This window comes from Megalops cyprinoides, chromosome 16 (genome assembly GCF_013368585.1).
Source record: "Megalops cyprinoides isolate fMegCyp1 chromosome 16, fMegCyp1.pri, whole genome shotgun sequence".
NCBI classification, from domain to species: domain Eukaryota; kingdom Metazoa; phylum Chordata; class Actinopteri; order Elopiformes; family Megalopidae; genus Megalops; species Megalops cyprinoides.
The window spans coordinates 32,539,052-32,552,411 of NC_050598.1; the positions used below are offsets into that span (position 1 = coordinate 32,539,052).

At 47.3% G+C, this 13,360-nt stretch overlaps 1 protein-coding gene across 1 annotated transcript; it reads right to left on the bottom strand.

The window, feature by feature from the left end:
* Positions 1 to 6,050: 6,050 nt before the first annotated feature.
* On the bottom strand, positions 6,051 to 13,344 carry gpc2 (glypican 2). Its single transcript, XM_036547689.1, has 11 exons — positions 13,043 to 13,344; positions 10,535 to 10,693; positions 9,797 to 9,931; positions 9,487 to 9,662; positions 8,849 to 8,929; positions 8,088 to 8,253; positions 7,628 to 7,758; positions 7,137 to 7,283; positions 6,871 to 7,007; positions 6,442 to 6,614; positions 6,051 to 6,322 (listed from the first exon to the last, which is right to left on the bottom strand). The coding sequence occupies exons 1-11, from the start codon at positions 13,212 to 13,214 to the stop codon at positions 6,051 to 6,053; spliced, it is 1,749 nt and encodes a 582-aa protein (XP_036403582.1). The 5' UTR covers positions 13,215 to 13,344.
* Positions 13,345 to 13,360: the final 16 nt, after the last annotated feature.

Here is a 13,360-nt window from a genome sequence, read left to right on the forward strand (position 1 = left end):
AAATCACTGTTTTAATTTGATTAGCATGTGGGTCATGGTGTTAATCTATTCTCATCTCGGGTCTGAAACACCTCTAATTTATTTCTTTCATCTGATTCAGATATAGCTTTAAGTCCTAGTGCAGGGCTGTTCAACTTGCAGCCCTTTAAACTAAAAATATTACTATGATTCACATGTTACAGTTGCTTGAAAGTATGTTACACATGCTGTATACCATATACCATGTTGAGAGCAATATCTATCTGATTATTCACAGAAAGTTCATACAGTAACATGTAGCACAGGGGCGATGTGTGTGACAGTTTGTATCCTATGTCCTGCTCTTATTCCATTTTCGGGGTTCAGGTTCATGAAAAGTACAGCAATGTGCTGGTTTTCTCTTTATAAAATTAGCTCTATCTTTGTGTTATTCTCCAGCAGAGTTTGAGCTGTGAGCCGGCCTCATGTTCATGTTCACAGCCAATTTCAAAATCAGTCAGCATGAGCTACCTCTCTCTCTCTCTCTCTCCCTCTCTCTGCTGTGGGCTCATGGCGTTGGCTGTGAAGGGGGTGGGCTTCATCAGCTTTGACCAATCACAGGTGAGTGTGAGGTGTCCATGAGACCACTTCAGTCAGAAGATGAAGAGTTGTTTACGGGATGTTTGCTCTCATCTCTTGTTGCGGTCAATGTGCTGTTAACTCAGCCCACTGCAGCAGAACATTACCTTAAAAGGACAAATCATGATGGACAGCAGCGCGTGTCACTTCCTGTGTAAAACAGCCCCGCCCCTCTCACACCCACAGCTTGAGGGCGGGCTGAGAGAAGACATTTTTCTTCAGATGCCGCATGGAAATGATTTTGCTTTAGTACCTTAGTTATCCAACAGAACTGCATGAGGTAGCTTATTAATCATACAGTTTGCCATTCTCAATCTGCTTTATGAATAATTAAATATGCCTGCAACATCAACACCATGAGCTCGGTCAGTACCTTCAACTGGCTGCTTTTCAAGTTGATATATTTGCATCATTTTCTCAGTCAAATATTGAGATAATATGACACAATTTATTGTTCCATTTGTATGAAAATTCACTTTGTGAGGTCAGCACAAAACAGAAAAAGAGAAATTATAAACCCCTGTACAATACCCATATAAAACACATGTTTACATGGGACTACAGAGCTCAGAGGTTACTCTTTCCCCCGATCATGCTCTGAGACCCGCAGTAGTTTGTGTATTCGCTGCAGGATAAAGCACGGTTTGCCTCTCCTCTCACTGAACATGGGCACCACCTGCCTCCTTCTGAAGGGTAACAGTTCAAATGCTGTGCCAGGCTGCGTGACGTGTCCCGTGATCTGCCTGGTCTTTTTTAATGCAGCTCTGTGCTTTGCTGGACACGCAGCCTGGAGCAACCTGGTCTCGGGTTTCAGTTGGCTTGGAGCGCAGGCTCACCGCGTTCCTCAGCTTGTTCTTATATGCTTGAGACGGTCCACCCCATCAGGCCAGAGAGTGAGAATGTTCCTCACATGGCAAGTACAGCAGGCGATAAGGATCTCTGGGTGAAGCAGATTCAGGTTTTGCAAAGGCTGCTTTTATAGATGTGTTGGGTGTTGTCTTTAATGCACCAGGAGCTGTTAGCAGACTCAGTTCAACTCTCCTCCCTCTCAGCTGAGGACCAGCTGTTACACAGGGTCTTTTTTTTCAGTGAAAGTCAGTGAACTGTGAGTTTTGTGTTCATTTGGTTTTTTTTATGTTTAGTTAACCCGCCTCAGTCAACTCAAACCGCTGGTCATCATCTCACAGGCCCAGCAATGCTGTGTCATCAATATATTTCACAACAAGCAAGCTGTTGCTAGAGCTGCTGTCTCTCAAATATGTGATGTAATGTAATGTAGAATATGGAATGTGTGTGTGAGTGTGTGAGTGTGTGAGCGAGAGAGAAAGTGTGTGTGTGTGTGTGTGTGTGTGTGTGTGTGTGTGTGTGTGAGAGAGAGAGAGAGAGAAAGTGTGTGTGTGTGTGTGTGTGTGTCCGTGAGTTTTTGTGTGTGTGTGTGAGAGAGTGTGTGTGTGTGTATAAGTGTGTGTGTGTGTCCGTGAGTTTTTGTGTGTGTGTGTGTGCATGTGTGTGTGTGAGGTTTAACCTTATTTGTGATACAGAAGTTCAAAGCACAGTCCCTGTGTCTGGCCCTGAAACACACAGAGTGACTCCCTCGTTTCAGCCGCCCTGCTCCTCCAGCCGCCCTGCTCCTCCAACTGCCCTGCTCATGATTTGAAGTGGCTTCTCTCTCTCGGTGAGGGGCGGGGCTTGTGCAATTATGTCACTGCCGGTTCCAAAATGAGTTAAACCACATTGCTGTTTGAAAGAAAAAGGCAAACAAACTCTAGCTCTCAGTGACCTCACTGAAGCTGGTCATCCAGTTTTCAGCGGTTTAGTGGGTAAAAATAATTCAGTAATTTTGATAGATTAATAGATTAAAAATGTTGTTTAACAAGCATCAAATCTCTTTAACGTGTAAATCACATAAAATGAAATGACACCTGTGCACCTGTGCTTTCAGAAACTAAATTTGCCATCCAGACAGTTCTGAACAACTGGCGCCATCTGCTGGGAGAATAGCAGAGTGCTCATGGAGGCGAAGGTTGCCGGTTGCCGGAGAGATCCTGTGCATTTGAGGTCAGTGCGATTTTTGACAGTGAGAGGTACACACAGCTGATAGTCATAATAGCTGATAGTTATAATAGACAATTACAATGAAAGCTTAGCTATGACTCTTTGTCTTCAAGGGAAATGAAATTTAAGCTAATATTTATACTTTCACCTACACTCTCGCTAAGCAGAACTTTGCTTTGCTGTCGTAAGTTTTGCGGCTGGAAGAGTAGCCCAGGTGAAGCGTTCCTCTCACGCTGATCGGCTGACTGATGAGACGTTCCGTCGTTTCACTTAGAGCGTTTTTTTTCCAGTGGAAAATTGTCACCATTTTAGTTTGCGGCTGAAATCGATTAATTTACTCTAAACAGTAGCTAATCTATTTTTTTTAACAAGTCTAACGGGTTCATGGTGCCAAGAGCGCCACCCTGTGTCCAACTCTGATCCACTAGACTAACTCCTCTTCGCAATGAAAACACAAACACACGAGGCTTTGACAGAAAACGACTTTAATCAACGGCCTCATTCGTATACATTTGGAAGAAACATGAAGCCCCCTCTTTATGCAATATTTAAAAAAAAACACAAGGCGTTTTCAAAAATTGTGCTTTTTTATTAGAATACTGGAATGTGGTATCACATCTTGTTTCCAAAGACAGTATGAATATTTCCGATGTCTGTACAAACCTTTCACTGATTTCACAACTGGAATGTTAACCAACGATCTTTAAAGCCCCCACACATTCATAAGATCTTTGTGATGAATTAATCCCCACTGTAGTTAGACAGACAGCAGAATTACAGAGCCTGTGAGGAGAGCAGTCACACAGCAACATGTTGCGCGTTAGCCTGGGTTATCTGCTGTGCACCGACCCTCTGGTGCCAGATGTGCTGTCGGCTGAGGTACTGCATGCACTAAGACGTGTGTGCGTGTGGCTAACCTTCATTTTGTGCTCCGTGCCTCAGAGGTCTCAGGGCAGCAGGCAACAGAACGTCAGGCAGTGAAATCAGGCGAGATTACTGGCACATCCCTCCACCGGCACAGGATTGGGTTAACAGGTCCAATGTGTCACACCTGCATTTTGTCCCCTTTCACACCCTGTGGCCTGGCCGTACGTGTAAAACACTGACTGCACCAGGAATTCGAACCCGGGTCCCCAGCTGGGGGTCAGAGTTAACCCCTGCTGCCCTGCCTGTGTGTGACTGTAGGAGCTCTGCCACGGGGCCATTAGCCACAGCGTGTTAGCGTGTATAAACTCCCCAAAACCCATTGCAGGTAAAACACATCCGCATCTCCCACCTCCCACACAACTTAAACCCACCATCTTCTTCACAGAACAGGGAGAAGCACCATAATACACATACACACACACCTCTAACAAATGGTGCTCGTTACCATCGCTCATTACAGTACAACAGGTCTGCACGCCTGAGCTACTCCCGCTTCCCATTCCTCTCCCGGTTTCATCTCTCTCTGTGCTCCTTCATCTTCTCCTCCATCCTTCTCTCCCTCCCCTCATAGCACTCCCCCACCCCTCTATACCTCCATCACTCCTTTTCTCCATCCCTCTCCCTCTCTTTGACTCCATGCTTTAGTGATTTGCAGGAAATACACGTACAAAGCAAAGGCAGACTGCTTTTTACCCTCCCCATCTGAAAACGTACACACACACACCTACCTCCCCAGCATTCTTCCTCTCTAACCAGATGACTCCATTTTATTCGGTAAAGAGTGGGAGTGCCTATCACAGGGCCAGTCACATATCAGACTGCTGCAGAACAGAGCTGCAACATCCATGGAGGTTTTTTTTCTTCTTCAGTCCAGTCCAGTTCCTATACACTGGCAATCTTCAACACAATCCCAAAATAAATAATATCAAAATAAATAAATTAGTTAAAGTCTATTCCCTGTGACAGGGCTGGTATCACAAATCAGGACTTACAATCATACAAATGACATAAAAATACAATAAACAACGAACAATCCATAGTCACACAACTGACCTAGAAGTACCACAAACAATCTATAATCTCACAACCAAGCTAAAGGTATGACGAGCAGTCTACAGTCACAGTTTAAGCTGTGCTGATCATCATCTCTGATAACCCCACCCTCATAAGTTAGAGCCCTCCTTGTTCTGGCGCATGGCCCAGGATGAACTTTTTGCTCAACAAACAACAGCAAAAGAGAAAAATCCCTTAATAAACCAGAGCCAGATCAATATTACAGAGATTCATAACAATACATACATTCACCTCTCAATGTTCTATATAAAATGCTGAACATGCATAAATGACAAGACTCATTATACTATTGCTGGGCATGAGTAATTGTGTGAAACCTACTGCTACAAAAAAGCCTTTTGGGCTCATTTCAACTTGAGATAAATGTGCTTATGGTGCCCTCTTATGGAGGAAAGCAACACTTGCCCCAGGTTGCTTATAAGACACTGCCCATCAAAAATTGTGACTCTTACTTCCTTTCTCAAGTTAGAGCAGACATATCCAGGTTTACTCTAATGTGAGAAAGTAAGCAAAATCCACAGTTTTTATGGAAATGGCCATTTTACAGACATCATTAACATGAAAATACACACATTCACATTTTGGTACATAATGTATAACGACATCTTGGAGACTGGGTGCGGAATGTTCTCTTACAGACAGAGATGATATTTTTGTCATTTAGCCCCTTTTAGTCACTGCATGACTGCATTACTTATATCCTTGAAGACTGAAAACAGCTTTGTGTGCACAACCAAAAGCTCATCTTCTCTGTGTTGTCTGAAGGAGTCGTGGCTTTTCAGACATTTTCTCCACATGACGACCATAAAAAAATAAAACAGTTCCCATGGTAACTGCAGTGACAGTGTTAAACGGAGGGGAATTATTCAGGAAGCATACATGGTTGCTAGTCAATGCAGTGTTATCAGACATTAAACAGCCAGTCAATGTGGGCAAGTCTACATATCTTTCTCCATCTGAATTTTACAGTGTCAGTGTGAAACAGGCATGTGCAATGAAAAAACAGTCATTTTAACCGACTTTGTGTTCACCAATGGTTGGAAATGCTGGGCCAGCACATGCCAAAAGCCTGAGATTTGAGGGCTCAAAATGAAATAAAAACAGAAACATACATCCATTAGCTTTTTACAACAGCCTTTTCTTTGTGCTTTTTTGTTATCAGTTTTTAACAGTGAAACAGGCAGATTAGGCCACACTGTGACAGCCTGCAGCAGATTTAGGCTCTGTCTAACGTGACTCAGTCACCAGCCACACGACAGAACCCACAACACCTCTGCAGACAGCTGTGCTCCAAATGGAGTTACCGTACACACCATGAGAAACACTTTTCTTCTTTTTCAAAATAGAACTAAAACATGAACCCACATCTCAGCCCAGCTTGATGGTGCAGTAGCAGACTATCTCCACAGGGGGGCAACGATGAGAGTCAGAGACAACAACATGAGGAACAGGCAGGGGGTCGGCTGCATGACCCCTGACCTTACACGTCCGCCCTGGTTGGGCCGAGTCCAACGGGGGCCAGTTCTGTCCCGGATGCGGGGGGGCTTGTTCGGGCCTGATGGGTTACGTGGGGGTTTACTGTAGGGCGGGGAGTACGGCCCATAGCCTGGCCAATCATCACTGTACCTCTCTCCCCCTGCCCCACCCCCTGACCCACTGCCCTCCTCACCTGCAGAGGTAATGAGACAGGTCAGTGTGTGTGTGTGTGTGTGTGTGTGTGTGTGTGTGTGTCTGTCTATGTGTGTGTGAGTATGTGAGTATATGTACACACATGTGTGCATTACTCACTGTCTATGAAGTCAGTGTCCTGGCCTGTCATGGCGTGTCTCAGCCTGTTGGTGGCGACACGGAGCTCCATGATCAGCTGCCGGGTGCGCACGTCCGGCCGGGCGATGTCCACCTCCACCTCCGGGTTATTAATCTGACTGACGAGCCCATCACCTGTCACATCCGGCAGGTACCTGCAGCACGCACACACACACACACACACACACACACACACACACACACGCACGTGCACACGCACACGCACATGCACACAAACATATATGGAGTTTGTTTAACTGTATTGAAAATATTGAAAATGTGAACAATGTTTCAAGGCCATTGGGAAAGTGCAGGCATTGAGCAGGAACACAGGTAGGGCCTGGTACAACAAAAAAATCTTCCCACCCTCTCATCTCCTCCTCCATTTCACCCTCTCTTTCCCTCTCTCACCTTCCTCTGGTCTGTCCATTCCAGCACCTGTCCTCGTTGGTGAGGTCTGCGGCCATCTTGTCATCGTTACAGAGTGTGTGCGGGAGTGATACCCAGAATCCCCTCATGGGTCGCAGCCGGTCCTTCAGGTCTGACACCTGGAGGGGAGGGGCCACAGGACACATCCGTCACCAAGACCCAGCCTAAACCCAGACAGGGTAACAAACGGTGACAGAGGGGGACCCCAAAACGAGGCACACGCGTGCCCGCCAGCGCCCAGTCCTCACCAGGCGGTCCAGGTTGGTGCCGGCGGCCGTGGTGGGCTTCTCCTCGGGACTGTAGGTGCGAAACGGCCTCCTGCTGCCCCCCTGCTCCCTGGGAGAGCGGCGTGACCGCCCAGGGGCGGGACGGGGGCTGCCACAGCCCTGGAACACCTGTATGGGGGAGGGGGGGGGGGCAGACAGGCAGCAGGTCCTTCAGAAGCGCATGGGCCCAGTCTGTACTTCACTGTACACATTAATCAGGACACTAGCTCCAGGGTCTCTGCTTTCAACTGATTACCCTCATGGGATCACCAATGATATCCAATGATATCCAGTGTATCAGAGGAAGTCAAAGAGCACTGTAAAGCTCGGCTTTGTGTGAGCTTTTCTTCCCAACTGCTGAATAGAGTCAGTCAGAATGAATGCTGCTCACTGCTTTGCCCTCTCCATCTCCCTCACAACCAGCTCTATCCCTCCGTCCCACACCTGTTTTACTCCCTCTGTGCCTCCCTCACCTTGGTGGAGGTGCTGACACTGTTCTCCTGCATGTGCATGATGGCTTCAGACACCTTCACTGCGATGGAGTCTGCTGCCAGCTCCATGTTAAAGGGCCCTTCCAGCTTCTCCGATACCTGCACCAGAGCATCTGAGAGAGAGACAGAGAGACAGACACAGAGAGAAATAGAGTGGGAGAGAGATACAGAGAGAGGGAGTGAGAGGGAGAAAGGGAGCAAAATCCTTTCTTTAAAAACATATTGCACACATGACTTTCCAACTCACGTTCTGACATGTGATAAATCTTACTGGACAGTAGAATGAGCACATTGTAAAGATGCACATATAGTGCAGACTCCTACAGTCCTGTCAAACTGTCCCGACAGCTGGAGCTGAGTGGACAGTACTGATAAACCCTGCAGCTATGGAGTCATAATGCTGTAAGCCCCTCCCCCAGAGCCAGCCCCCCATCTCTCTCACCAATGAAGTTGTTCCATTCGGCATCCAGGTCGGCCTGATTGGCCAGGCAGCCCTTCATCACGTTGAGGCAGAGGCCATGACAGGGGCGGAGGGCAGGACTGCCACGGCACAGCGGGCAGTACCACTGCCGCATCAGAGCACGAGCACACTCCACACCAGGACTCAACTGCAGGGAGCGCGGCCAGGACGAGAGAGAGAGAGGGAGAGAGAGAGGGAGAGAGAGAGAGAGAGAGAGAGAGAGAGAGAGAGAGAGAGAGAGAGAGAGAGAGAGGGAGAGAGGGAGAGGGGGAGGGAGAGGGGGAGGGAGAGAGAGAGAGAGAGAGGGAGAGAGGGAGAGGGGGAGGGAGAAAGAGAGAGAGAGGGAGAGAGAGAGACAGGGAGGGAGAGAGAGGGAGAGAGAGAGAGAAAGACCAAAGAATGAGAGAAGGAGGAATGAATGGGGGATGAAGGAAGACGGGAAGCATTAGAGATATGAATTATGAAATTGTAAAATGAGAAACAGTGAGAGAGATATAGTGAGTAACAGAGAGGGAAACCATCAAACACAGGGACACAGTAAAACAGAGAAAAACTGAGAGAGAGGGAGAGGAAAAGGGGAACAGAGGAGGTGGAAGAGACGGGTAGACATACTGGACACTGAGAAACTTAAAACAGTGATGTGAAATGAAGAGAGATAGCCAGAGGCTACTGGTAGCAAAATGACAGTCAAAACAGTGGACAGACACACACACACACACACACACACACACACACATTCCTACCTTGGCCGCCTTGCTGACGATGTCACGACCCGTCGCCAGTCCCTGTACCAACGCTCGTGCAGCAATGAACGCCCTCGACACCTGAGAGAGTCAGTAAGGAGAGTCAGTTCCACTGGTGCAAAGCGTGGAGGAGTTCCTTAGGGCCCAGTCATAGGCCCCCTTCACACCAGTTCACACAGGCCTGCTCTCTCTGCTCACCGTCTCATCTCATTACCGCCATGCCAACCCCTGCTCCGCCACCAAGAAAAGAACATCTCTTCCACAAAGAAGAGGACATCAGTACCCTGGTCTTGCAGATTCTTACTCAACAACATATGCAGAATCCATCCATCAAATCAAATCAGCCATGGGTCCCAGCCTTCAGACAACCAATCAATCAATCAGCTAATCAATCAACCAATCAACCTCTTTTACTTATACCAATGCTCTCTGTACCCAGGCACTTACTTTCACAGATCTTATACTATGTATACAGTATATGCACCCATGACAGCCCTGTAAGTCACTCTAGATAAGAGATGAAGAAATAAATGAAAAAGAGTAAGTTTGTTGCTTATCTCACATGTATGCAGTGTTAATCACAGTTTGTGTTACCTGCACGCACCCTCTGTCTCACCTGTTTGCGCAGACTGTCTCACCTGTACACGGAGTTTGCGAGGCAGGTCTCCGAACGGCTGTAGCTGCTCAGCGTGCTTGCTGACACACTCAAGGTACTCCTCACTGAACTGGTACTGTGGGTTCACCAAAGAGAAGACCCGCTCCACCAGGCGGGACCAGAACTCCGCCAGAACCTCCCCCAAGCTCACGTTGCCCCCTGCAGGTAAACAGAGGGAATCACCGGATCTTAATAAACAGCGCAGAAATCGTGTTGATGGTGGAATCAGAGTTGTGTCAATAAAGCGCAGTTTGAATCTGAATTTCAGGTCCAGAGAGAGGGGGCACACCGACCTGTGTAGTACCGCCGCAGTTCCACGAACAGGTCCTGGAAGACACGTGCGTTCTGGGTGTACAGTTTGCCGTACGTTTTGGTAAACATCTGATTCATGGACTTCTCAGCCAGGTCAATCAGCTCCCGGAAGAACTCTGAGCACAGGGAGGGGAGGGGCTATGAGAGCTGGAGCAGAGGTTCGAGCGCTGACCTCCATGCCAGAAACAGCTCCATCATTAAGTTAAAAACACACTTTTAATGTAGCACTTATCTGATTCTACTTACTTTATTGATAAACGTATTTCTGCACAGCTTCATAGTTTATACAAAGGCAAGGGCGTGTTATCATAGCATTAACATAACATTATATATTATTTATTATAACATTATTTTTGCTTATCAGAACACATTACATAGTTTACATACCATCCATTGAGACAGCTGGATATTAACTGAACCGGTTCAGTGCCCCAACAGGGAGAATCAACCAATAACCTTTCAGTGATAATGGCAGCACCGCAATGCTCCAATCAGAATGGTGTGTTTGCTGCAAACTCATCATCCCTCACAAAAACCTGCTGCTGGCGTGACTCAAATGGAACCCCAAAGCCTCCTGACAGACCTGTAAAATCTCACCTCTGAGTTCTATGGACAACAGCGTGACCTGTTGCAGTACCTGACAGTGTCTGTTCACCCCGACATCACCCCAAATTCCCACCCAGCTTCATCTCATGGGCTCTTCTTCACAGAATCCTTACCGTCAAATTTTCGGTGCCTCTGGGTGAAGGTGGTGAGCAGGAAGTGGCTGGTGTCATCGACGGCAGACAGGAAGTCAGCCTCGCTCTGGCGTGCCAGGACCTCCTCCATCACACTAGAGCAGCAGGTATAATCCTGAGGACACAGCCGCAGATGCTCACCTGGACCAGTCAAAGGACAGAGAGGTCAGGGGTCAGCCAATGAGCTGCTGGTGCTCACCTGGACCAATCAAAGAACAGAGGGATCAGGGATCGGCCAATGAAAAAGTCAACAGCAGCATGCAGACACCAGCAAACAGAACAGGAGCATAGCTTACTGAGGACCACTGTGTAAACACTCTCTTTAATGACAAGATCTTCCCATTTCTAAAGAATATGAACCAATATTTTCTAAAAGAAACCAGAGACAGCTATATCACAGTTCATGTCTCAGCTAAAATTATGCTGTTTCATTTCTTTACTTGTAAATATGCTTTGTAGCTTGCTCTGGATAACATCATCTTCAAAATGAATAAATGTAAATTTTAACATTAAAAGCCATTTGATCGTTGTATCTCCTGCCAAAAGCATATTTCAACCAATGTTTTAATAAGGAAATCCAGCAATGTGAACAGCTAAAGCCACCTGGGGGAGTTCATCAAACTGACAACGTGTGGACAACCCTCAGCAAAAAACCACCATTCTGTCACACAGCTCTGGGACAGCTTGAGAGATCTCCAGGGGCGACCAATCCAACAGCAGCAACCTGAATCTGACAAATCAGAACAGAAACTGCCTGAACTGTGAGAGACTGGCTATTGGTGATGGAAAACCATGGCAGTTGTGTTTTTTGTGTGTCCAACCTCATCCACCTATCTGAATTAACTGTTTTCATCTCTTTAGCATCAGTCATTAATACAATGGTTGATTAAACTGTTATACCACATTCTGTTAATCGGAATTGTTATTTGGTTTACTGATTGTTATTTGGTTAAATCAATCATTCACAGTACAAAAACAGACACACATCAGTAAAGATCCCACTTTCATTGTTGGAGACCCTGAAAGGTAGCAATCCCATTGATAAATCGGGACCTGCAGAAACACATCGGGCTCAGATCGTTCAGGTCTGCGTCAGATACGACCTGAATCTCTTTGACCTCTCATGCGGTCACGACATCCCCAGCACACAGAACGCCTCTGAAACCCCCTCTTAACATGGGACTCTAACGTATGAAGACTTTCCCCCCTTTGTGCTCTCATCAGATGGGGCTGTGTGGACGCCCCGATTCCTGCCCTGCCTTCCCCCCTTTGTCCTCCTCTCTTCCTCCATTTCCATTTTTAAACTGCCTCTCATCATCCCTCTCACGCGGCCATCTGCTCCCCCGGCCCACGGGACAGTGCCAAGACTCAGACAGCAAGTACCAGCCACCTAAACGCACACGCGCGCACACACACACACACACGCACACATACACGCACGCACACATACATGCACACACACACGCGCACACATACACACGCACACACACATGCGCACACTCACACACACGCACACATACACACAAGCACGAACACACACGCACGCACACACATTCACACGCACGCGCATGCACACACACACACGCATGCACACACAATCACACACACGCACGCGCACACACACGCGCGTGCAATCATAAGCAAACAAATGCACACACATGCACACAAATGCGCATCCACAGATATACACTCATAAGCACATATATGCACATGCAAACAGAAGCACACATGTAGATACTTGCATGTATTCACATTAACACATAGATAACACGTGTTCAAACATACAGGCTATAACTGACACTCTCTGCAGACAGAGATATTACTCTCTTGTTGTGCAGACAGATAAAAAGCTATAACACAGCACAACTAACACAGAGCTATTACCAACAGACAGACAGACCGTCACAGTCAGTACTGAAAGTCAGACATAGAGCTACTGCTAACAGACACAGAGTTATGATTGACACAGACAGTCTCTCAGCTGACAGTCTGAGAGTTACAGAGTTGATCCATTACTCACAGTAAGAAACAAAGCTATGACTGACTCAGGGTGTGTAGGTGTGAGGCTGTACAGATACCCAATTCACCTGTGCACACCTGCACTTCGACAAAGCTTATCCAGTATGTACAAAGAGCTCACAGGATAAACGCACACCACCCTACTTCAGGAGAGGACTTCTTTGTGAATAACACTGATCGATACCCTCATCACGGGTAACAGTCTTTGATTGGATGTTGGGCTGGGCTTTGTTTCTCGGCGTATATGGACCAGACAGACGGACTATGGGCTGAAACCCAGACAGCACAAAGACATCTTCAGCGCTCCGGTTTGCTTTGTTCAACTCTCCCTCGCCCGCACACACATGCACACCGTCCCGTCACACCGTTAATTAAAGGGCAGCGAAATCAGCACCACAAGTCATGAATTAACGTCAGCATCAAGCAGGTCGTCTCTGGATAGATAGATTCCACACTGTGTGGCGATCTTACCTGATATCTGCGTTTGCGGGGCTGTGTTCAGGCTGTACCCCCTTTCTGCGTACACCTGTCGGCTCTCGCTGCAACTCCGACCGGCCGCTGCCGGTCGCCAGGTCAGCTCCAGAGCAGCCACCGTCCACAATAACGCCAGCGGGCACCGGCCAGGACACAGCCGGGAGAACATCCTTACAGCACAACTTGGGGTAGCTGCTAAGTGACCAAATCTCCGCCGCTGCCGCCGCTGGATGTGGAAGACACTATCGAGCAGCCTAACAGAATAAACCAAATAAATAATGCAAGAAATACACGCGTGCAACGCCTAAACGAAGA

Excerpts from the sequence above, each read along its gene's own strand:
- gpc2 (XM_036547689.1), bottom strand. The coding sequence starts at position 13,214 with ATGTTCTCCCGGCTGTGTCCTGGCCGGTGCCCGCTGGCGTTATTGTGG. Across the intron at positions 10,694-13,042 it reads CCCGCAAACGCAGATATCAG|GTGAGCATCTGCGGCTGTGT; the intron begins GTAAGATCGCCA and ends TGACTGGTCCAG. Across the intron at positions 6,323-6,441 it reads GGACACTGACTTCATAGACA|GTGAGGAGGGCAGTGGGTCA; the intron begins GTGAGTAATGCA and ends TTACCTCTGCAG.